The following is a 26032-nucleotide window of genomic DNA, read 5'->3' as shown; positions in this document are numbered from 1 at the left end:
TTTATTGTTGCTTGTTGTATTTTGATAATTTAATCTAATGTATGTTAGTGATGTGATTTATGACTTTTGTTTTTAACTTTGTTTTTGCTTTCGCTGTTATGTCTCCCGTCTCCTTTTACATGGTTATTATATATGCTGATTTAATCTAATCGTGTTAGTTACGTTCAATTACAGTAAAGTGAATTTATTTAATTGTATTATATGATTTATGTTACCCAGTTACCTCAGGCTTTGAGCAGAGCTGAACCAGGACATTAGTAGGATACCATAGGAAGCCTTTATTGTCAGTGTACAGGTAGCAAATACAATATATAGACAGAAATATATAAAATGTACATATACAGGGGAGGGGAAAAGCCCCCCCACTCAACATGATTACATTTCATTACATTTTAATCAGACAGAAAAACAGTCATTTTACATGGTTGTTCAGTTTGCCGAACCCAGTCACTTATTTTGTCTGACATACGTCACACTTCAGACAGAGTAAAAATGGTTATATTGGTTAAAAAGCAGAGATTTTACCTTTTTGCCATGGAGAAGCAGCAACATGTGACACTCTGATAAGGTAAAAATGATTCCTCCAGCACACAGTGAGCTATCCCAGCATGCACAGGGACACAGAGGAGTTATAAACACAAAACCCTGGATAGAGGGGTTCAGTGAATGAGGAGGTGAAGCTGTACAGGAGGGTCAGTCCATCAGAGGAGACTCTGTAGAAGGACAGAGTACCAGCCGCCCAGTCCAGATACACTCCTACTCTGCGGGACCCTGAGGACTTTATGGGTATGACAGTCTGTTTCTTATTGTGCCAGATAGAGTAACTGTCAGGAGAGCAGCTCAGCATCCATGACTTGTAATTGAATCCAAGCCCACAGTCATCACTGTCTCCGTTCCTCCTGATTCCTTTATAAGTCACTCCTATCCAGACTCCATCTCCACTCCACTCAGCCTCCCAGTAACAGCGACCAGTCAGACACTCTCTGCACAGAACTTGGGGGCACCACCAGCTGTCAAATCTCTCTGGATGATCAGGATATGGCTGCTCTGCCCCCCGTGTCACCTTCCTGTTCCCCTCTGACAGAGACAGACGGCTGTTTACTGTGTTGGGGTCCAGCGTCAGCTGGCAGGAGTCTGTAGGCAAGAGGAAGAGCGATTAATCCCATCACGAAGTCCAGCATCTCCATCATTATCACTGTCACACCTCACACACTCACTAACACAGAACTCGCTCCAATACACACATCTTATTCCCAATATGCTCATGTAGCCGCCCGAGTCTGCAGCGCTCCGGCTGCCCCCTGCGCTGTGAGACACGCCGCGCTGAGAGACTCGCTGGGGACCGAACTGCACTTTAGCCTGCGCTCTGTTATTCTGTACGATACATAAAATATAAAAACGAAGCAGGAATTCAAGTATGTGAAATTCCTTCAGGGAATGTCGGATGCCCGCGCGACGTCGGCGGGAAGACGGGGCGAAATGCTGCGCGTGCTAAATTAATAGCCTTAATTACAGGTAAATACAATTACAAACAGCATTAATCAAACGTGTTAAACTTGAAATTGTACCACAAAGAGTACCACTAGAAGTTAATTTGTCTTCACTTCAAAATAAAAACTTCTTTCAAACCACTTCGGACACATACCGCCCTCCAGCAGCGTTCAGCGCCGACTAGTGATGTGTCTGTCGCGAACGACCAGCTCAAAAGATCCGGATCCTCACCAAAACACATTTTTATAAAACAAAACATCTCCGCGGCTCAGCCCTCAATGCTGCTCTGACTGTGACTGAAGTTTGTGTTAATGGCGTGTGAGCCGCGTGACCAATCACGTGATGAGTCAGACAAGGGGGGGGGGGTGCGCGTGTTGACGGTGTACAGGTACAAAGCACGAGGGAGGGAAAGGAGGAGAGAAAGAGAGAGTGTGGTAGGGCTGCACGATTAACCTTTATCGCATCGATATTGAGGTTTTAACTCCCGCAATAACCTAACCTCAGGAGTCTGAGGTTTTTTCCCCCGCCTCTGACATTTGAGTGACAAACCTATTAGCCAATCAAAATGGTCGAATCTCGCGTTCCTGGCTTGCTGGCCAATTAGAAATGGCAATGGAAACAAGGATGTATGCAGTGCATCGGCATTCTGTCAGCAGCAAAGCAGCTAACACAGAACGTGTACCTCGAATTGTGCCAATAGAAAAAGCTTGTAACTGCGCAGAAATGGCCGAAGGCACTTCTTCGGTGACGGGAGAGTGTAATATAACAGTTTCATGTTCAGTAAATGGCAGTGGACTACAGAATTATTTTGTTTTTCTAGTTGTAAATCTAAATCTAATAAGAATTCATTTTCTATTTTTCAGTGTTTAAGATTGTTAAATTTAAAAACAAATGACCAAGTGGTTAAGTTAATTTCCATTATGTCTTCTTATTCTTTGGTATTTAGGTTCAGGTATTTAATAATCACGAAGCATCAAACAATCTCATTACCTCAATCACTATGTATGTAGTTTATTTAACCCTCTGTGTCGTAAAAGTAACAACATATTTTATTCATAATTTTAGGTTTTATGCTCTTAAAAGTATCGAAAGCAAAAATCGAAAATCGCAATCGCAATCATACCTGTCAAGTATCCCGTTTTGGCCGGGAAAGTCCCGTAATTTACCCTTCTTTCCCGCCGTCCTCCCGTATTAGTATTTTCCCGTAAATCTCCCGTATTTTAACCTGCGTTATTAAAAAAAAAAAAAAAAACACCCCCCCCCAAAAATATCTGAGCTCTGTCACTAGCCTCGCGATAACTGCCACCTGCAGTAGCCTACTACAGGTACTGTAGGTGCCAGTTGTCGCGAGGTTAGTGTGTGAGGTCAGATGATGAGTTGATGAGTGACGACGCGGGAAAAAAAAGAAGAAAAATCAGACAGATGATGGACGCCAGGACAGAGAAGGAAGGCACTCCTTCCAAAACAGTTTTAAAGAATGCAAAGTCTGCAACAAATGAGTACAATAAGTCACTAAAAGAGTAAAGAAAAGTTATGTGAAATGAAAAGAAAAACTGTACAAAAAAGCAATATGAAATGAATGAGTGTGTGAATGTGAAAAGAATGTGGAATGAAAATGAAATGTAAAGACAAGCAATGTTAAATGAACAGAAAATATGCAAATAAGCCTTTAAATAAATGCTCTTCATATATACCCTTTTGCGTTTTCATTTAGGCTATGAATGTTCACAGCATGTCAATATCAACAAAGGTAGGCCTATCATTGGCTTTATGCACAGCTGCACTACTTCCTGAACTTCAGGCAGCTCCTTTGTTTCCTGTCTGCCATTACTGGACAAACTGATTAATCCAGGTGATCAGTTTGTCCAATAATGGCAGACAGGAAACAAAGGAGCTGGCTGAAGTTCAGGAAGTAGTGCAGCTGTGCATAAAGCCAATTGTAGTTTATAAGTGGTTGACAAGTGGTGATTAGCTTTCTTGTCACCTCTCTTAAAATGTAAGGGATACTGGAGCTTGGTTGGGGTGGTGGGGTGGCTCGCGGCGGGCGCCGGAAAATTTCCCTTATTTTCAAATCCAAAACTTGACAGGTATGATCGCAATATTTGTCAGAAAAACCGCAATTAGGTTTTTTCTCAAAATCGTGCAGCCCTAGAGTGTGGTGCGCGAATAATAAGCATGATGAGTGATAAGTGGAAACGAAGCGGCATTTGGATGCATTTTAATAATTATGATAACTCAAAGGCAGAATGCACAGTTTGCAAGATGAAGCTGTCATTTCGATCAGGATCCACAAACAACCTTCACAGACACTTAGGAACTGCGCATCCAACAGTTCAGATGGAAGGAAAAAGACAGGCTAGCGTGCTGCTACTGCCAGAAGCCGGATCAGCCCGTCTAAGCTGAGGCACTTAGCCTTTCTGCCCCAAAGGAAATGTTAAAATGTTACTCTGTTAGAAAGGTGATAGATAGTTGTTAAAGTGGATAGATACTAAAACTGTTGGATGCTGGTGTTTTGCACGTTGTAATTTCTTTATAATTTCTTTTTTGTTATTCGTTATTTATGTTATTTGACTGTTAATGGTATCAAAGACGAAATTTTTTTTTTCCACTATATAATGTTCAATACACGTGTAGCAGTGTTTGAGGTTTTTAAATTTCATCTTTTTATACCAAACATGATGGTATTGAGAAAATTATAAGGTTTAGTACACATATCAATCATGCGTCATAACAGCGCTGAATCTGGCTGAGGCAGAAGTAATAAAATGAAGAGCCGTTTGGGAGCCGGAAGAGCCGGCTCTTCTTGGTGAGCTGAGCCAAATGATCTGACTCACTAAAAAGAGCCGAAATTCCATTCACTAGCGCAGACTGAGGAGACGTTCAGTGTCACAGCCAGTTTGGGGAGATTACGGGTGCTGTCTTAGGACAATCCTAACAAATCTCAAAACAGTACTACTACAGAAGTCCCCAGACTCCCATTGTTATTTAAGAAAATAGTCATTTTTAAACCCAAAAAAGAAAAAAAACACATCACAATAATTATGTGAATGCTATCATAAAGTAGTATTAACAGCATTAAGAATAAAAACATGCATACAAACTTACATTTCTGCATCCCTGGTCTGGTCCTGCACTCTCCACTGTGGTCCACACTATAGCAGAAGCAGAATGACATAGTACTGCTGTATCCATTTATTTAATTATTGTACTTTCTCCACATACATGAGTCTATAGGAGGAGCAGACACACATTCTGTACTCACTTCAGTTTCTCCAGTTTACAGCTGGGATCCTCCAGTAGAGCAGAGAGCAGCTTCACTCCTGAATCTCCTGGGTGATTGTAGCTCAGGTCCAGCTCTCTCAGGTGAGAGGGGTTTGACCTCAGAGCTGAAGCCAGGAAAGAACAGCCTTCTTCTGTGACTCTACAGCCTGACACCCTGCAGAGAGACAGACAATATCTCTCCAATAAATAAAAACACCTCACCACTATGAGTATTACTTTTAACTAAATGTGACGACTTCAATAAAGATTTCAGTAATTACACATTACAGTGTGGAATACCCAGTAATATTGACCTCAGTATCTCCAGTGTACAGTGTGAATCCCCCAGTCCAGCAGAGAGCAGCTTCACCCCTGAATCCTGCAGGTCATTGTCACTCAGGTTCAGCTCTTTCAACTGAGAGCAGTTACATCTGAGAGCTGAAGCCAACACTTCACAGCATGTCTCTGTGAGTCTACAGCTGTCCAGCCTGGAAAAGGAAACGTGTTAAGACATAAATACATACACCACACACAGGTATATCAAATAAAAAATAAAAAAAAACATTTTTAAGTACAATAAGACATGCAGCATATAGCTGAAATATCAGTTATTTTGGTGTTTTTACTTGACACTCCCCAGCCGAGACGAACCTGCTTTTTAATGACCTTACAGGGTGAGTTACCCTGAGACTCTGTAATATATGCATAAGTATTTTTATAAAGCTCTGAGCAGCGCTGGGGCTCAGTGATCAGCACTACAGCCGACCCAGGGGTTCTAGGGTTTTGGGTTCAGTTCCTGCCTCGGATGTGTGTAAGTGTACATGTTTATGGGGGTTTGAATGTCAAGAAGAGCTTAAGTTATTTTAATTATGTATTTTTATATGACTTTTGAATTGCTGACATCATGACTGAAATCCTTATTTTCTGTTTGCTGTATCTGACAACCTGTTAAATTTCCAAAACACTAATCAGACAATTATCAATCCTGTCAGATCGGGATGAAATAGTGAAACTTTATTCGTCCCCCTGGTAAAATACTGCTGTTGCCTCTCTGGTCTTGCTCTCTCTGACACACACATACAGGTCAGAGCTCAGGGTTGGCCAGCATCCAGCCCCCTGAAGCTGGGGGGTAAGGGCCTTGCTCAAGGGCCCAAAACCAGCATCACTCTGGCGGCCAGGTATTTAAACCAGTAACCTTCTGACCACAGACACAGAGTCCAAACCCACTGAACCACACGCCACACTAAGAATGTTAAAAAATATACAAATCCTGCAGTATCAAGAATGAAAAAAGATATAAAAGCAGTATCATGAATAACACCTGTACTTCTTTAGCAACAGACGTATGTAAGATCACTTACAGAGCTGTCCTAGATTTCTTGATCACAGGCAGCAGCCTCTGAAGACCCTCATCTGATCTGATGTATTTCTTCAGATCAAACACATCCAGCTCCTTATCTGACATCAGTAACACAAAGGCCAGAGCTGACCACTGTGCAGGTGAGAGGTCTGCTGCTGAAAGGCTTCCTGAACTCAGGTATCTTTGTACTTCCTCTATTAGAGAATTGTCACCCAGTTCATTCAGACAGTGGAACAGGTTGATGGTCCTTTCTGCAGATAAATTCTCCTGTATTTTCTCCTTGATGTACTGGGCGGTTTCCTTAATGTTATGTGAGCTGGGTCTAGTCTCTCCCAGTAGTTTTTGTAACAGAGTTCTTTTCTGGCCCAGTAGCCTTTGTAACAGATTCTTACTGGAGTCTGTTGAGAGGCCCAGGAGGAAGCGGAGGTAGAGGTCCAAGTGTCCATTCTTGCTCTTTAACGCCTGATCCACTGCAATCTTCAGCAGGTCAGCTGATGAGTTTGACAGAAACACATATAAAGCAGCGAGATACTCCTGGATGCTCAGATGCACAAAGCAGTACACCTTCTCCTGATACAATCCATATTCCTCCTTAAAGACTTCTGTGCACACTCCAGAGTAAACTGAAGCTTCAGTGACATCAATGTTATTCCCTATCAGATCTTGCTCATAAAATATGAGATTGCCTTTCTCAAGGTTGTCAAAAGCCAGTTTACCAAGTTTCAAAAGGAATTCCTTGCTGTATTCCTTAAGCTTGGTTTCATAGTTTTTCTTATACTTGTCATTTTTTAAACTCGCCTGAAATATCAGGAAGTGTGTGTACATTTCAGTCAGAGTCCTTGGAATTTCTCCCTTGTCAGTCTCACTAAAAAGCCTTTCAAGGACAGTGGCTGAAATCCAGCAGAACACAGGTATGTGGCACATGATGAAGAGGCTCCTTGATGATTTCACATGTGTGATAATCCTGCTGGCCAGACCCTGATCACTAAATCTCTTCCTGAAATACTCCTCCTTCTGGGCATCACTGAACCCTCGTATCTCTGTCACCTGGTGGACACACTCAGGAGGTATCTGATTGGCTGCTGCTGGCCGGGAGGTTATCCAGAGGAGAGCGAATGGAAGCAGATTCCCCTTGATGAGGTTAGTCAACAGCACATCCAGAGACGTTTTCTTTGTTACATCAAACCAGCTCTCATTCTTCTGAAAATCTAGTTGAAGGCGACATTCATCCAGACCATCAAAGATCAACAAAACTTTGTACCTATACAGCTCAGAGGATTCAAGCGATTTCAGTTCTGGGACAAAGTGGTGAAGCAGATCAATCAGACTGTATTCATCCTTAATCAAATTCAGGTCCCGGAAAGGAAGAGCAAATATGAAGTGAATGTCCTGGTTTGCTTTTCCTTCTGCCCAGTCAAGAATAACTTTCTGCACAGAGACTGTTTTCCCGATACCTGCGACCCCTTTTGTGAGTACAGTTCTGATAGGTGTCACACGCCCATGTAAGGGTTTAAATATATCATTGCACTTGACTGTAGTATCTTCTGTTACCCTTTTCTTGGATGCTGTTTCAATCTGTCTCACTTCATGTTCATCATTGACTCCTCCAGCTCCCCCTTCAGTTATGTAGAGTTCTGTGTAAATCTCTTTGAGAAGTGTTGGCTGTCCTTCCTTAGCTTTCCCTTCAAATACACACTCAAATTTCTTCTTCAGATTACATTTGATTGTGCGCTGATACTGCGACAGAAGATGCCCTGAAATAAAATGAGTACTTTTCAAAAAACATTTTTTACTCATTTAGGCCAAGTTAAATCAAATTAAATAAATGATAAACTGAAATGTAATACACATTTTTTCATAAACTATGTTTCTGTGGCAAATCAAACACACACTGAATGAGGTACAGCTCTTACTCTTCTCCAGCATGTCAGCGAGATTATTTTGCTCCATGGTCCTCAGGATGTACAGTGTGATCTTCAGAGCTCCCTCTCTACCACAGGTCTTCTGCATCTGACCATCACTGTCCAGGTCATTGTCCTCCTCCAGCTGAGGCTCAGAGCATTCTGGGTCATTCTGATCCAGGTACCTTTTGAATTTCATCAGCTCATCCTTCAGAAACGTTTGAGCTTTTTTCTCCAGTAACTGAAATGAACAGTTACAGTTTAATTATTATCACTACCGGCACCGTATCTTTTTATAACTTCATTTGTGAATTATGCTGCGTTACATTTCAACTTGTAACTTGGAAATTCTGAGTTCCTAGTGGGAAATATCAACTGAAGTCGGAATTTAATGTACTCTGAGCTAAATATAAGTGAATGAAGATGAAGGCCATTTAAACTGGGGCACATTAAATACAAGGAGTTATCTGGCTAAGCAAGAAACCCTGCTGTTTGAAACAGGTCCCTATTCAAGCGATTTCAGGTCCCTGGTTTTGCTAAATGGCTTTCCGACTTGCTGTACTGAAACGAGGTTAACTTGGGTGTGACGTCATTCCCAGCTCCGACTTCCGACCTCCGAGGTAAATGGAACGCAGGATTAGTTGTAAATATCATCTCTTTGATAGGATGAACTACTTATTACACATCTGTAGAAGATATATGTCAATTTATATAAAATTTAAGAAAATATACTTAATAAATGCAAACCTTGAAGATGGATGATAAGCCTGCTTTATGAGGATGTAAATTACATCTATTCACTCGGTCCCTGTGAATAAAACACAAATATCCAACCATTATATTTTTATTTAAATAGATGTAACTGCCATCCACATTCTGAGCTTATTTCATTAGAGCGACTTCCTGACATCAGCTTGCTTATGACAGTATAAGAGAAGCAGTGACATCTAGTGGCAGCACAGAGAGACAGCAGGTAGCAGCCAGGAGAGACGGTTTGGCATGTAGCTCCCAGTCACTCAATGACATTCACTGGTTACTTCTTGTAAACTGTTTAACATGATTTCAAACAGATCTCAGCTTAATTACCATAACTATCCAGGGGGTAGAATTTTTTTGGGGGGGACAACACTGATGTCAATTTTTTTTTTAGCTAAAAAAAAAAACCACATAGATCAAATGTTCACATCAAACCATTTATATAATTATTTTGATTACAATAAAATGTATATCAATGCACCAATATACAAATTTTGCATGATTGTCCCCCCCCCCCCCAATATCACTCCTGTTTCTCTTTTGGCTCCAAAAGCAGCTCTCTTAACCCCAAAGGGATTTGTTCTGTCCCTTGTTTCCAGGGTTAACACTAGACTGCCTGTAATACTCAGGGGCTTCCTGTCTCTTGCTGGGCTGCACCTCAGGTACCCAGCAGACCCAGGCTCTGGTGTGACCTCTGGCAGCTCCGTAGGATCTTGTCCAGTGTGAGAGAAAAAGTGACTAGAGGGATATTTTGTAATCAGCTTTGAAACTGTATCTTTGTACAACTAATGCAAAAGTACCTGAGTGTTAGGCAGCTGACAGCCAAGAATGTCAGCTTAAGAGAATTAAGAGTTAACCTTAGTGTAGCAATATGTGCTTGAACTTTGTGCTCATTAGATTGAACAGAAATGCAGGCTAGAGAACAGAAATGCAGGTTTACAGCGTGTTTATCAGACAGAGCAGGAAAATCACAAAAGGCTACAGTGAGTGGGGGCTGCTTGCAGGTGGCCAGACCCATAAGTTACAGGCTGTATAAAGTACATATGAAATGCTGATTACAAAATATCCCTCTAGTCAATATTTCCCTCACAAGTGTTTTCCCTGGTCCCAGGTTTATAGCTCCTTAGTTCTGTGTTTGTTAATTGTTAGTTAATTCCACCTGTGTCCTGTTTCCAGTGTCTGCTCTGATTGGTTGATTGAGTTGAGTTCTCACACCTGCCTTTTGTTAGTCCCCATGATCTGTGTATTTTACTGCCTGCCTGTGGTCAGTTCCCTCACTTGGTCATTGTATCACATGCTGTTGATCCTGTGCTTTGTTCCTGTGTGTATTGGATTCCTGTGTAGTTATTTTCCCCTTAGTTCTGCTCCCTGGGTCGCTGCTCTTTACTAGTGTCCCCTGTGTTTTGTTGTTATGGCCTTTTGACCCCTCGTGGTTCCCTTATTTTCTGCTCTGTGTTTTGTTATAAATAAACCCCTGTCATCTTGGAGCTGCACTGTGGATCGTCATCCTTTCCTCGCCTGCACCATCCCCCGATCCCATAAAAACTAGCTAATTAGTAACAGGCACTGTTCCATTAAACATGTTCATACTGAAGCCTCAGTCTGAACAGAGCTAATGAGCCCATGAGAATCTATTTCTTATCAAAGCAGAAACATCCATCCCAGAAGAAGACAATCTATTGCCCAGTCATGCTTAATCAATATAGAGCAGTAGCTTTTTTCCAGCTGCATGCTGAGGATTGACATTTAAAATGCACTTTTCAATTTGCCTTCTAATTCCAGCTCGCAAGAAGTCAGCCTTTACAGTAATCCACATCCTTTTACCTCAGATGTGATTTATACAGAAGACAGACAAAACTTCTGTTTACATTTTCAAAGACAATGGGATTTGCAAAAGTTAAAAAAATTGAAAGTTGAAGTTTTTTTTTCTTGTAGCTTGTGTTTGCCTGTATGTCTTTTGACTGAGAGTCTAGATGTTTTAAACAATGTTTAAATGTATATTTACCTTTGCTCTGTAGGAAAACATCCCTCTCTGAAGCTGATTGGTTCTATCATTGACCTGTCACTCTTCATGGAAACACAGCTGGGTACAGGTGAGCCTGCTCTCTCCATCAGGACACTGTGGGCAGTGAGAGGAAAGATCCTCATTATATAAATATAATCCATATACTGTGGACAGGGTCACATTAAATCTTCAGCTGTTTAACCTTCTGCTCTGTCTTCATGTACTTTGTTATGCTGTGAAGCTTTTGATGCAAACATGCTTGTTTACATTTAGCTTTAATGTGAAATAAACTGTCTCACCTAAAATGAAGATCCCAGTATGAAAGGTTTAGTATCATTGTTACAGCCTCCGTTGCTAGACTTGCCTGTTGTTGCTTGATATTATATAAATTTAGCCTTAAATGGGGTTCCCCACAATAAATTTCACCAAGTTACCATACGAAAATATAAACTTTATTTTAGCGTATTTTCAGAAAATCACCTCGAACCATAAAGATGTGAAAAACTGAAGAATCAGCGCTAGGTGGCAGCAGAGGACGGCGTCCAGGGAGTACAACTAAATGTAAATTCTTGAAGGAAATTAAATTTCATAAATTTAATAACTGATTAAACATAATCATCTGCCCCACAGACCTGAATCAATTAAGTCTCGAGGAAGTGAATTAAGTTAAGACAGATAACTCTCTCTTTTGAGAATGCTGGAACGCTTATTTTTTTATGGACGTGTGTAAAGTAGTACAAACACACAGGTTCTGTCTTACCTCTCAGTTCTCCTTGTTTTACACTCCACAGAGGGGGTCATTTCAGAAGCAGCTCGCTCCATTTTTGTGCCGATCTAGACCAGCTGACTGATGCTGGGGCCTCTATGAACTGCACATATATACACACACATAGACACAAATATACTGTATGTGTGGGTTCTCCCAGGACTGGTTTGAGAAACAGTAGGCCTATATAGCATCCGCTCTAATATATATAATATACTCCCAGATATAGCTTATTTTATTATACGTTTTATCTGTTGACTAAAATCATACCTCGCAATACAGAATCTTATCCGTGTTTCTTGACAAAATGGAGAGTCCAGTATTAAAATACTTTCACTTTCATCTACAAACAGGAAATACTGCGTATCAAACGCGGAAGCGGTCTAAGCAGAAATGGACACGGACTCAGTGGCCCGGCGTAGGATTTTTGGGGATATTATCCATGCGACTTAATAAGAAGTAACAATAAGAGAAAGGGGGGACAAGCTCCCGCCGCCACCTAATTCTGTCATGACGCATATTTTGTGGTATACTTGTACATATAAAACGCGGTTCTGCAGTGACACATAAATCATTATCACACAATCTTACTCACAATTCACTTTTTACATTTGTCGCCGCCCTACGGCTGTTTTTTTGACATTCTAAAATGCTTAACGTGAAAAAGCTTAATGTGGTTTAATGTACCAAAACAGCGACCGATAATCATCAAATTTCTCACCGACATATCTGTTCATAAAGACTTTAACCTTTTCTTTGCAGCCACTTCAGATTAATATTTTATTAGTGCCACTAAAAGTCTTTACCAAAAATTCCCAAATTGTTTCATTTGACTGTATATATACACACAATAGTAATTATATATACATTATACATACACTCACCTAAAGGATTATTAGGAACACCATACTAATACGGTGTTTGACCCCCTTTCGCCTTCAGAACTGCCTTAATTCTACGTGGCATTGATTCAACAAGGTGCTGAAAGCATTCTTTAGAAATGTTGGCCCATATTGATAGGATAGCATCTTGCAGTTGTTGGAGATTTGTGGGATGCACATCCAGGGCACGAAGCTCCCGTTCCACCACATCCCAAAGATGCTCTATTGGGTTGAGATCTGGTGACTGTGGGGGCCATTTTAGTACAGTGAACTCATTGTCATGTTCAAGAAACCAATTTGAAATGATTCGAGCTTTGTGACATGGTGCATTATCCAAGGTTATTATCGTAAACGAAAACGAACGAAATAACGAAAACTAGAATTGAAAAAACATTTTCGTTAACTGAAATAAATAAAAACGACAATTAAAAGAAAAAACGATAACTAACTATAACTGTATTGTGCGTTGACAAAACTAACTAAAACGTACTGAAATTATAGATGAAATGTCCTTCGTTTTCGTCTTTGTCAATTTATTTATAAGTCGATTTATTTCGCTCTAGCAGTTTTACGTGAGCTGGCAGCACCGTACGGCACCTCTCTGTCCGTCACTTCTTGTTTACAGTCGGCTTTTGCTCACCGCGTTACCTGGAAAAATGGCGATGACAAAAGTTGGGAGAAGGCGGCAGAGTCCTATCTGGAATTTCTTTGACTATGACAGCGAGACAGTTAAGAGCAGGTGCATTGTAGAAACAGGTGACAAAATCTGAAAGTCCACTTGAGAAGCTCACATAAGACGGCTAATCGCGAGTACCTTGACCAAGTAGCCTCTCTGATTAGCTCCCCCGAAAGAGAAGCAACATCCCGGCCAGGTAGCACCGGGAAGGAGGAGACAACCATAATGAACTGCTTTCACCGACGACCAAACAGCTGCTGGTTAGTAAATACGCAGGAACACCACAAGACTTCATTTCCTTTTTGTTTATAATATTGGACGTATGGTTAACATAGAAAAGCAAAGCACATCAGCTTCAAACCCCCGGGGAAGACCCAGGACACGCTGGAGAGACTATATGTCTCGGCTGGGCTGGGAACGCCTCTGGATTTCCCCAGAGGAGCTGGAGGAAGTGGCGGGAGAGAGGGAAGTCTGGGTTTCCATGCTGAGACAATCCTGTTGTGCAATGGTTTTTGAGTTTGTTAATGTTTTTCTCAGATTGAGCTCCCTGAGACTCCTGGCTGTCAAGAAATGTGACGTGCGCCTCGTGAATGGGTTTATATTCTTATGTTCATGTGTGTCTTTAGTCTATTGGCTATTTTGATTTGTACCAGGCACACTACCTGTATCCAACATCAGAAGCAGTATCACACACATTTTGCACATAAGCTGCTTTCTTGTACAGTGTTGGTTGTTGTGGATGGTTGGTTGTTCAGAAGTAACTGAATACACTTTTTGAAATGGTTTCCTTTGTTGAGTTTTATTACACAATACTTACTGATCTTTTTGAATCCTGCACCTGACAAATAACCCAAAGTATGAAAAAATGAAAACTAATACTAAAACTAATAAAAACTAAACTAAAACTAAGCATTTAGAAAAAATTAAAACTAACTAAAACTAGCAAACCTGCTCTAAAAACTAATTAAAACTAACTAAATTAGAGGGAAAAAAGGTCAAAACTAAATAAAACTAAACTATAATGAAAAATCCAAAACTATTATAACCTTGGCATTATCCTGCTGGAAGTAGCCATCAGAGGATGGGTACATGGTGGACATAAAGGGATGGACATGGTCAGAAACAATGCTCAGGTAGGCCGTGGCATTTAAACGATGCCCAATTGGCACTAAGGGGCCTAAAGTGTGCCAAGAAAACATCCCCCACACCATTACACCACCACCACCAGCCTGCACAGTGGTAACAAGGCATGATGGATCCATGTTCTCATTCTGTTTACGCCAAATTCTGACTCTACCATTTGAATGTCTCAACAGAAATCGAGACTCATCAGACCAGGCAACATTTTTCCAGTCTTCAACTGTCCAATTTTGGTGAGCTCGTGCAAATTGTAGCCTCTTTTTCCTATTTGTAGTGGAGATGAGTGGTACCCGGTGGGGTCTTCTGCTGTTGTAGCCCATCCGCCTCAAGGTTGTGCGTGTTGTGGCTTCACAAATGCTTTGCTACATACCTCGGTTGTAACGAGTGGTTATTTCAGTCAAAGTTGCTCTTCTATCAGCTTGAATCAGTCGGCCCATTCTCCTCTGACCTCTAGCATCAACAAGGCATTTTCGCCCACAGGACTGCCGCATACTGGATGTTTTTCCCTTTGCACACCATTCTTTGTAAACCCTAGAAATAGTTGTGCGTGAAAATCCCAGTAACTGAGCAGATTGTGAAATACTCAGACCGGCCCGTCTGGCACCAACAACCATGCCACGCTCAAAATTGCTTAAATTACCTTTCTTTCCCATTCTGACATTCAGTTTGGAGTTCAGGAGATTGTCTTGACCAGGACCACACCCCTAAATGCATTGAAGCAACTGCCATGTGATTGGTTGATTAGATAATTGCATTAATGAGAAATTGAACAGGTGTTCCTAATAATCCTTTAGGTGAGTGTATATACAAGAATATTACAACAATTGTCATAGTTATATTCTTAACATTCATCCAACAGCCAATCTCAATTGGTTCACCTCTCAACAGTCAATTTAAAGACTATAGTAAATTTCTAATTTATTAGCAGACCACCATCACAGCCTATATAACATATATTGCAAAAACATACTTTTGTAAGTGCACAAAATCATCTGATCGTTTAATTGTTGCTTGTACTGACTACCACAAATGTCTAATGGGCCAGTTTCCCAAACTAGGATTAAGCCTAGTCTTGGACTAAATTGCCGTTTCAATGGAGATTCACCATTGTAACTCAAAGCTAGTCTAGGTTTAGGCTTAATCCTTGACTGGGAAACTGGCCAAATGTGTTCAAGCTGAATCAGTAAATGTGGCATTTTTACTGTGATTGAACATTTTTCATGAGTTGAGAAATCTTCAGGTCATTCACAGTCATTCAATATTCAATTCAATTTATTTGTATAGAATGTTCTCACAACATTACATTGTCTCAAAACGCTTTAAGCATCCCCACCCAAAGCCCCCAGTGTGCAAGCCAGAGGTGACAGTGGCAAGGAAAAACTCCATAGAAGGAAGAAACCTTGGGAGGGACCAGACTCAGAGGGGGAGCCCATCCTTCAAGGGCCGGCAGGGAAAGTCAAAGTCCCAATTCACATTTTCACAGTCTAAACATTTGAAATACAAAGCGGGGGACAGGGAGGGAATGACAGGCAAGTGGTGCAGCTGCTTCAGATGGCAGGATGAACAGTGGGACGGCAACAGGGCATAAAGGGAAGGCATCACAGGCAGAAGGGCTTACAGGGAAGGCATCACAGGCAGAAGGGCTTACAGGGAAGGCATCACAGGCAGAAGGGCGTACAGGGAAGGCATCACAGGCAGACGGGCGTACAGGGAAGGCATCACAGACGGAAGGGCGTACAGGGAAGGCATCACAGACGGAAGGGCGTACAGGGAAGGCATCACAGGCAGAAGGGCTTACAGGGAAGGCATCACAGGCAGAAGGGCGTACAGGGAAGGCATCACAGGCAGACGGGCGTACAGGGAAGGCATCACAGACAGAAGGGCGTACAGGGAAGGCATCACAGGCAGAAGGGCTTACAGGGAAGGCATCACAGGCAGAAGGGCGTACAGGGAAGGCATCACAGGCAGACGGGCGTACAGGGAAGGCATCACAGACAGAAGGGTGTACAGGGAAGGCATCACAGACAGAAGGACGTACAGGGAAGTCATCACAGGCAGAAGGGCGTACAGGGAAGGCATCACAGACAGAAGGGCGTACAGGGAAGTCATCACAGGCGGAAGGGCGTACAGGGAAGGCATGACAGACGGAAGGGCATACAGGGAAGGCATCACAGACGGAAGGGCGTACAGGGAAGGCATCACAGACAGAAGGGCGTACAGGGAAGGCATCACAGGCAGACGGGCGTACAGGGAAGGCATCACAGACGGAAGGGCGTACAGGGAAGGCATCATAGACGAAAGGGCGTACAGGGAAGGTATCACAGACGGAAGGGCGTATAGGGAAGGCATCACAGACGGAAGGGCGTACAGGGAAGGCATCACGGACAGAAGGGCATACAGGGAAGGCATCACAGGCAGACGGGCGTACAGGGAAGGCATCACAGGCGGAAGGGCGTACAGGGAAGGCATGACAGGCAGAAGGGCGTACAGGGAAGGCATGACAGACAGAAGGGCGTACAGGGAAGGCATCACAGGCAGAAGGGCATACAGGGAAGGCATCACAGGCAGAAGGGCATACAGGGAAGGCATCACAGGCGGAAGGGCGTACAGGGAAGGCATCACAGGCGGAAGGGCGTACAGGGAAGGCATGACAGACAGAAGGGCGTACAGGGAAGGCATCACAGACAGAAGGGCGTACAGGGAAGGCATCACAGACAGAAGGGCATACAGGGAAGGCATCATAGACAGAAACATCACATCGGTTTATTCCAAATAATTTCAAAGTATCATAAATATAGAACCATACCTACTAGGGATGCTCATTTCGATTAATTTTCCCAACCGACAACCGCCGTTCGTTAACCGAACATTAACCGTTAACTGATTAGATTAGAATATTAAATTCCTCTGGGGTCGGCGGTCCCGCCGGCGGGATCTGACAGAAATTTCGCCAAACCATTTAAATAACTCTGAACTGGGCGTAACTAAATGAACTGGGCGTGACAATTGGTTTGCGTGTGGATTAAGAACCAAGGTTTTTTTTATTTTATTTTATTTTCAATTTTGTTTGAGGTTATAAATGTTCATTAAAATAATTACAAATACTTAAATGTAATATTGGTTTATGGTTTTCATAAACGCACTGTAATCACAAGGTCGTTGGTTCAAACCCAGCCTCAGCATGTCTGCAGGTCCTTGAGCAAAGCCCTTAACCTCTGGGTGCCCCAACAGGTGGCTGCCCTTCATGAACAGCTTTCTCTACAAAGAGCAAGTTGAGGGAGGCGTAAAAAGAATTTCCCCATGAGGGATAATAAAGGTTAATAATAATAATAATAATAATTATTATTATTATTATTATTATTATTGAATAACACACATTAACACTTTAATATTCAAAAATTAGAAGTGAAGTTACGGTGAAATTGTTACACCTATTTCCACTTTTATTCGAATAAAAATACAAATAATTTAGCTGCCTTAGCAAATAGAGATGCAAATACAATTATTGGGCTCTGTGCACATCCTTATTTGGTAGCGCAGACTAAATGCATGCAGGCTTACATGAAAAGGACAATTTATATGTAAAATACCATGACACAATGCGATCAAATCCCAGCCCAAATAAGTGAAATATGTACAAGTACAGAAACACAGTGAAATACGCAGCATTCACTGGAATACCTACAGTGCAGTGAAGTCCAGCACTCATATGGAGGGCAGCAGCACACAGTACAGCTCCTCCAGGACATGCTGTGTTATTTCTTTGCATGATACTGAAGATTTAATGTCCAGATGATTTAATGTCCAAATGCGCACTGTGACCCGAAAGCTTCATCGCTGTAGGACAGATTCCATACAAACTGCACCTCCTGTCTCGACTTATTACTATTGGTGGCATCAAGTAAATGAGAAACAGCGCCTCCAGGTGACGGGAGAGTGTACTGCTTGCAGGTGCACACAGGTGGTGCCTTCCTGAAACCATGTGCACTGTCAGACAGCACTGTGACTTGGTAGGTGGCGCTGTAGCCACACCTGGAGGCTTGTGGGTCTGGTTCCCACTCCTGGTTCTGCATGTACAGCTTGCATGTTCTCCCCGTGTTCCTGTGGGTTTCCTCAGGTTTCCTCCCACAGTCCAAGATCATGCAGTTTGGTGAATTAGTATCTAAATTGTCCTCAGCATGTGAGTGAGTGTTTGCCCAGTGATGGACTGGCATCCCATCCAGGGTGTCCCTGCCCTGTGCCCAGTGATGGACTGGCATCCCGTCCAGGGTGTCCCTGCCCTGTGCCCAGTGATGGACTGGCATCCCATCCAGGGTGTCCCTGCCCTGTGCCCTGTGCTTCCTATACTGTGCTGTCCCATAACTGTATACTTCATAAGGGGATTATTGAAATATGTTGGATATTTTATCCAGTATTTTATCATTCTTTTTCTGGGCTTAACTGAAGCTGGTCTTGCTACTTTAGGTGTGTAGTTGATATTTTAACTTAGTAGTATCTAAAATAAATTTACATAGTTACATCCTGGGAAGCTTTCTGGTGGAAAATTAATAGTCATTCTGAACCTGGTCACCTGACTCTCCTTCCTAAGATATGAAGGTGGAGTTTGATCTAACTGCTCTTCTCAGACTGGCCTCAGTCTAAAACCACACCTACTGCAGCCTGAGAAGCAGGAAGCTCCTCCCACTCTCACACACAGAAAACTGAGAGAAAACTAAACTGAATCCTATCAGTGTTCGTGGTAAAATGGCAGAAGCCAGTATCACAGGGAATCAGAACCAGTTAAGCTGTTCGTTCTGTCTGGATCTACTGAAGGATCTGGTGACTATTCCCTGTAGACACAGTTACTGTATGAGATGCATTAATAGCTACTGGGATCAGGAGGATCATCTTGAAGTTTACAGCTGCCCCCAGTGCAGAGAGACCTTCACACCCAGACCTGTTCTGGGCAGAAACACCATCCTGGCTGAAGTGGTGGAGAAACTGAAGAATACTGGACTACAAGCAGCTACTCCTGCTGACCATTATGCTGGACCTGGAGATGTGGAGTGTGATTTCTGTACTGGGAGAAAATGCAGAGCAGTCAAGTTCTGCCTGGTGTGTCTGGCCTCTTACTGTGAAACTCACCTCCAGCCTCACTATGAGTCTCCAGCTTTTCAGAAGCACAAGCTGACTGATCCTACTGGACATCTGCCCGACAAGGTCTGTTCCCTCCATGACAAACTCCTGGAGAGCTACTGCCGTACCGACAAGCAGTGCATCTGTTATTCCTGTAAGACGTTTGAACACAGAGACCATGATACAATCGCAGCTGCTGCAGAAAGGGCAGAGATACAGGTCAGGCCAGAAACTCTCTAACATAAATTATGAATTTTATTAAGTTATAACTTTTTTGTTTTAACTCGTGAGCATTTCTGCTTTAAAGATGCAGAGATCAAGTCTGGTTTGGTAAAGAAATGTGTTACTGAATATATCCTATAACTGATTAAAGAGAAATTTTAGCACCTTAATTTATATCAGAATCTGCTTCCTAAATGGGGCAAACCTGGGTCATGATGTTACTATAAAGTATAAAAAGTTCAAATTTTCTACCAAAAACTCCATCAAACAGTGAATCATGTGGCTACAGTTGAATGCATGCAGCAAGCAAACAGGGTGAAGAGGATCACTTATTATCTGGCTGAGCATCTGAATGGCTGAGATGTGTGAGCTAAGAGGTTTTAAATATGATGCGATTGTTAGCGTCAAACATGGTGCTTCCAGCATCTCAGAAATCGCCACCATCCTGGGATTTTCACACACTGCAGTGTGTAGTTTACTGAGGATGGTGCAGTAAACATAAAACAGCCAGACTGTGGCAGGTCTGTGAGAGAAGACACCTTGTTAATGAGAGAGGGCAGAGGAGAATCTCCTAACCATTTATCCCGATCAGGGTCATGGGGACCTGGAGCCTTTCCCAGGCAGCATAGGGCACAAGGCTGGGGTCAATCCTGGAGTGGATGATTGAAGAATATGATCACCTTCAATAAAACAAACTCATTTCATCATCTTTTTGCTACATGTAGAAAGATATGGGTGAAACCCAGATGGAATTTCAGCAGAGAATTTAAGTGAGAGAGAAGGAGTCAGGGATTTCCCACAGGGGAGGGACAAAGGCGCTGAACAGAGGGTTTAATCTAAATGAAAGGTCTTTCTCAAATGGCCTTTAAATAATATTCTTTCTAACAAGTGACAAAGTTTCATGCACCAGTGTTACAGATATCAACCCCAAAAAATCACCTATTAAACTGAGAGCCAAAGGTGACAACCAACCTGCCCCATACAGCCACCAGTCTCTGCCAAATCCCTGCAGCTGACAGTGTATGAGCTTAATGAGGGATCATTTCCAATCAGTGCTGGCCGGGTTTCAGTACCTGAGGCATCCAGCATGGTGACGCTCCAAACCCCAGCCCTGTGCTGTTTTTATACCTCCTGTCAGCTCACATCACTATTGTACAATGAGGCTCTCTGGAGTCTCAAAAGGGGCCAATTGTAATTTACTGTCCTCTGCTCCCTGTGTCACCAACAGAGCTCAGCACAGTCAGCAGTGGAGGACAGCGAGAGGATCTTCACTGAGATGATCCGCTCCATTGAGAGAAGACGCTCTGAGGTGACAAAGCTGATCAGAGATCAGGAGAAGGCTGCAGTGAGTCAGGCTGAAGGACACATGGAGATACTGAAACAGGAGATTGATGAACTGAAGAGGAGACACTCTGAGCTGGAGCAGCTTTCACACACAGAGGATCACATCCATTTCCTCCAGGTAACAGAACAGCTACTTTAACAATATGACCATTAGAGTATTCAAGTAAATGTATGTTTTCATTTGTATTTCAACTAGTCTGTCATTTGTCAGATGTTAATGGTCCTGTTAATTTGATTACCATACACATTTGTTAAATCAGACTGTGTGTCTGTAGAGTTGCCAGAGTCTTCCTGTCACCCCTGAAGCTGGATTTGAACCCAAAATCTCAGTCTCTTCACGCTGCTCTTTTGGGAATGTGAGGAAGGAGGTTTCTGAACTGAAGGATCAACTGGAGAATGTTTGCAAAAAGAAAACTACAGAGATGCATCATGCAGGTTAATAAATACATTTTCCTGTCTGTTCATGTTAACACAGACAATGCAGAGAGAGTGTACAGTACAGTCATTCTCACATTTGTGTGACCAAATCCGATTCAGTTTTCAGCAAGTTTAAATCTTTGTAAAAACCAGTGAAAGAGCTCCACATTCTGCAGGCTGCAAAACCGGGATCACATGAATCATGTTTCTTCTAAATTATACAATGCAAAAACCTGTATTATGTGTAACTTACAATCATTTGCAGTTTGTTAAAATGCCTGTTATTGTCCCTCATAATGATAATAATCTACTGCTGGTGTCTCCACAGTGAGTGAAGTCCATCTCCCACAAGTAAATTACTTTTACTTACATCCCTGTTTCTCTCTGTCTCCTTCTAGATACTAAAGACACCATCCTACCGGTATTAGTGTCCAGGACCAGAGCAGAATTCTTACAATGTGAGTCTGTTCACACACACGCTTCTCTCTCCCTGTATGAGGTGGAGTGTGTTTTATTGTCTTTCGTTTTCTTCTGCTAGTGGAGCTTCTCTTTCTCTCTCCCGCTGCCTCCTGGTCTTTCACATTTACATGAGCTGTTTATGTCAGGAGCCTTTGAATCTGTTTGCAATACAACTGTTGATGTTTAGTATTATTTTGCTCATAAGGAGGCATCCATGTTGAGAATATTACTTTAAATTGAACTTGGAAAAATACTGTCTTTTTCAGTTATCACAAAAAGTAATTGCTCTAAAATGTAATTTCTTTTCACTGCTAGAAATCCTACTACACAATATCCTTACATAAAATTCTTTCTAAAAATTATACCTATGAACTGCAATGGGTTGAAATCCATATCCTGGGTTGTTTGCTGACTTGTGCTGGGAATGTAATGCTGGGAAAATGCCTCCACGTAATAGAGTTTGCATTTCCCGGCATACTTGCAAGCCTTGTGTGTGTTATTTAAATAGTTGTATGTCATTAACATGTTTTGTGTCATTGTGTTGAAATGTCTGGTGTATTGATAAATGTTATGTGTTGTATATAATGTGAGTCTGTGCCCACCCATGTATTGTTGGGGCGGTCAGGACAGTCAGCAGGAGCCAGCAGAGGGTGAATGGGTTGATGTTTGCTGCTTGTTCTCGGCCCTTTAAGGGCTGAGTATAAAGAGTGCTCACATTGCAATAAGGCTGCCTCGTCTGCTTCCTGCCACCGCCATACCTTGGCCTGCCAGTTATTACAATACAACTGTGCCCCATGCTTCCTGCAAGGGGCTCCCTGAGCTGTATTAAATGGTTATATAAAGTGGATGGAGGTTTATACTCAGCACATGGTGAGTGTATCTTCCTCTGGATCAGCAGACTGCCGACTTTGGATCTGGCAACCCTAGGATGGAATGACATACAAACACATTCTTCAAGTCTTTGCATAGCAATGAATTATTAGCCAGGGGCCCTTGCAGTACAGTATGTATGGATCTCCACACTGAGAGTCAGGGAGCGTCACTAAACTAATTCATTCCCTTGTCCTAGTTAAACCATGGGCGTGTTTAACTAATTTGTTCCTTGGCTTTAGTTAAATCGTGGTCACATTTTATTAATTTGTTCCTGTGATATATTAAAACGTGGGCACGTTTTACGACATAACCTACTTATTGCGTTATGCAACATGGGTAAAAATTAGTATAATTAGTAAAAACAAATCAGGAGAATTTGTTAAACGTGCTCATGAGCAGACCTCCGTAGTCTTCTTCCGCCATATTCTTGTGATAAGGTAGGAAAGTGTTAGAGCCTTTTGACTTCAGCCAGCCTACGATGTGGCCGCTGTGGATCCAGCGCTTTTTGCAATTTTGTATCAGCACTAAGCTGAACAAGGAAGAGGGTCCCAGTTAATGCCGGTTAACTCCTCATTATATGCAATGGGGAAAGCTGAACCATTTGTCCTTGGCAGTGTAGAGGGGCCTGATTCCGAGTCCATTTGGCAGGTGAATCTCCCTGTGTGTGGGAAGACGATAACTTTTAAAATAGACACTAGGGCAGACATAACCATTATATCCCATTATACGTACCAGTCTATCACAGCACCCTCTACTGGTGAAAACGGGCAAACCAGTCCCGCCCTACAGCAACTCTATACTATTTGAAGCTATTTTATGATGTGTATTTTGAGAAACACAATAAGTTAAATAAAATGATTCCAGACCACTCTGGAAGGTTGTACCTCCGGTGGCCCGCTACTACGTAGAAGACCTGCTCATCCATGAATCATCAGACCAGGAGGAACTGGAAGAGCCCTGGGAGTCCTTCATCTGGTGAGGAAATCAGCCTGGTTCCCATTGGAGTCACATTGGCTCTGGCTGCAGATGATGGGCTCGGAGGACAAGGTCACTATGTCTCCGAACCTTGAGTTCCGAGAGACGATTCAGCTGCTTTAGTGCTGCACTCAGCCACTCAGCCTTCTGTGCTACATGAAGCCGCTCAGGCTGCCGCTTCTATGCCGCACAAAACCACTCAACCTTCAGCTTCTTCACCATGTGACCTCGCTCAGCCACTTCTATGCTACAGAAGACCATGCAGGCTGCTGCCTCTTTACTGCGCAAAGTTGCTCCTGCCCCATGTGTCTCAGCAAAGGAGAATGTATATATATATATATATATTAGTGTTGGTCGGCATCGTCCTAATCATCCTGGTTTTCATGTCTATAAAGAAGTTTTTCTTTAAAAACAAGGCAGAGGGTCACGTGTGTCCTATATATGGAAAACTCTTCCCTAGAGAGTATATTTTTCTATACAGTACATGTTTTATGCTAAATGCCATGCATAAAAAATAAAGATTATGTTATTGAAATATGTTTTCTTCATTTGTTAGGATTAGAAGGATTAGAAGCAGACAGACACCTCATCAAGGGACTAAGGCTCCATCTACAGACTATCTGTATAAGACCCGAATGAGCAGATATGGACCAGGCACCACCCCACATGGACCTGAAGCAGTAATGAAACCGACATCATCAACCATGCTGTCCACCCCAATAATGAAAATGAAAGACTCTATATCTCTCAGCATAACTCCACCCACTGCTTCTAGTGATGGGAGGGTAGAAGAGCCATGTTTCTCAAAAGTACCACCAAAATATTCATATATCAATAATAATTACATATGTCACCGGAAATACAGCCTATGTTTTAATATTCATTACATATGTATGGCTCATGGTGTTACATCACTATGGTACCGCACCCACATCAACCCCATGACCTCAAAGCTCAGGGCCGCTGCTGGCCAAATGGGTGCCCTAAGCAGAAATTTACTTCTGTGCCCCCTCCCCCAAATATTACGGAAGTAAAAATAAAATAATAAAAAAAACACCTACTATAGGGGCCAAAATAGAACTTTATTCAAATAAAAGTAAATACATAAATAAATTGTATCATTTATAAATTACAATTGTAGCTCTACAGCAAAAAATACAAACTAAAATTACACTTTAAATAAAACATTTATAATAAATAAAATAAACAATAATACACTGAAATAAAATAAACACTGTCATCTGCTGGAGCTTCCCAAAGTTCAGATTTACAAAGGCACACTTCTGCTTTTTCTTGAGGCAAAGTCGCAAATGAGCTCTTCATATGATAAAGCCTTTGCTAATTCACAGTTGATGCTGACAATTGCCAGACCACTCATGCGCTCTTGTGCCATAGATGAGCGCAAGTACGTTTTGATGAGCTTCATTTTAGAAAAACTTCGCTCAGCAGAGGCAACAGTTACAGGGAGCGTCACTGCTATGCGCAGAGCAATCCAGAGATTTGGGTACAACTTGCGGTCAAGCAAGCACGCAGAGCCGTAGATCAGGACAGACGGGGTTTATTCGATGACAAGGCACGTAGACAGAGGCTGACCATACACGTAACATTACATCACAATGACTGATCTGGGGAAGACTGACTGAGACTCGGACTAAATACACAGGACAGGTTGGAATTAACTAGACATAGGTGGGAACAATCAGGAAGTCACATGAGCTAATGAGGGGGCGTGGCACACATGAAGATCGTTCGGAGCGGATCGTGACAATATGTATATTATTAATATTAATGTATTATTATAATATATAAAAATTTTTTTGAGCAGCTGAGATGCTGCCCCCCTGGGAGTTGGTGCCCTACGCAGACTGCGTACTCTGCGTATAGGGAGCGGCGGTACTGTCAAAGCTCCACACACCTGTCAAAATCAAGTACTCTGAGAAAAGCAGAATATTCTCTCTCTCTCTCTCTCTCTCTCTCTCTCTCTCTCTCTCTCTGTCTCCCTCGCAAATACACACACATAATAACCAAATACTCACCACCCACAACGCAGATATCAAAGTGTCACAAAGCAAAAACAAAACAAATCAATGTTTTGAAGAAAATTAACAAAACATCCTAGACAAAATGGCAAAAGGAAAATATGGGTTCATAGGACAACATGAAAAAACAGACAAAGAAAACAAATAAGAAATGCAAACAGATTATCGAGGTCCAAGCTGTATGGCCTGAATGGACAATATAGTTACATTTAATATCAAATGTTCCCCTAGAATATCTGCAAATGAATGTGTATTAAGTACAGAAGCACTTTCTGTATGTATGGCTTGTGCTTATGCTCATTCATTAGCCAATCACATCACTTTACCATGGCTGAGGGCGGAGTCCGGCAT

At 42.2% G+C, this 26032-nt stretch overlaps 1 protein-coding gene across 1 annotated transcript; it reads right to left on the bottom strand.

Annotated features, from left to right (window-relative positions):
* Window positions 1-400: 400 nt before the first annotated feature.
* Window positions 401-26032, bottom strand: LOC140588990 (stonustoxin subunit beta-like). Its single transcript, XM_072711655.1, has 2 exons — window positions 26008-26032; window positions 401-1134 (listed from the first exon to the last, which is right to left on the bottom strand). The coding sequence occupies exons 1-2, from the start codon at window positions 26030-26032 to the stop codon at window positions 599-601; spliced, it is 561 nt and encodes a 186-aa protein (XP_072567756.1). The 3' UTR covers window positions 401-598.

This window comes from Paramormyrops kingsleyae, chromosome 4, assembly GCF_048594095.1.
Source record: "Paramormyrops kingsleyae isolate MSU_618 chromosome 4, PKINGS_0.4, whole genome shotgun sequence".
Taxonomy (NCBI): domain Eukaryota; kingdom Metazoa; phylum Chordata; class Actinopteri; order Osteoglossiformes; family Mormyridae; genus Paramormyrops; species Paramormyrops kingsleyae.
This window is presented reverse-complemented; position numbering and strand designations above follow the sequence as displayed.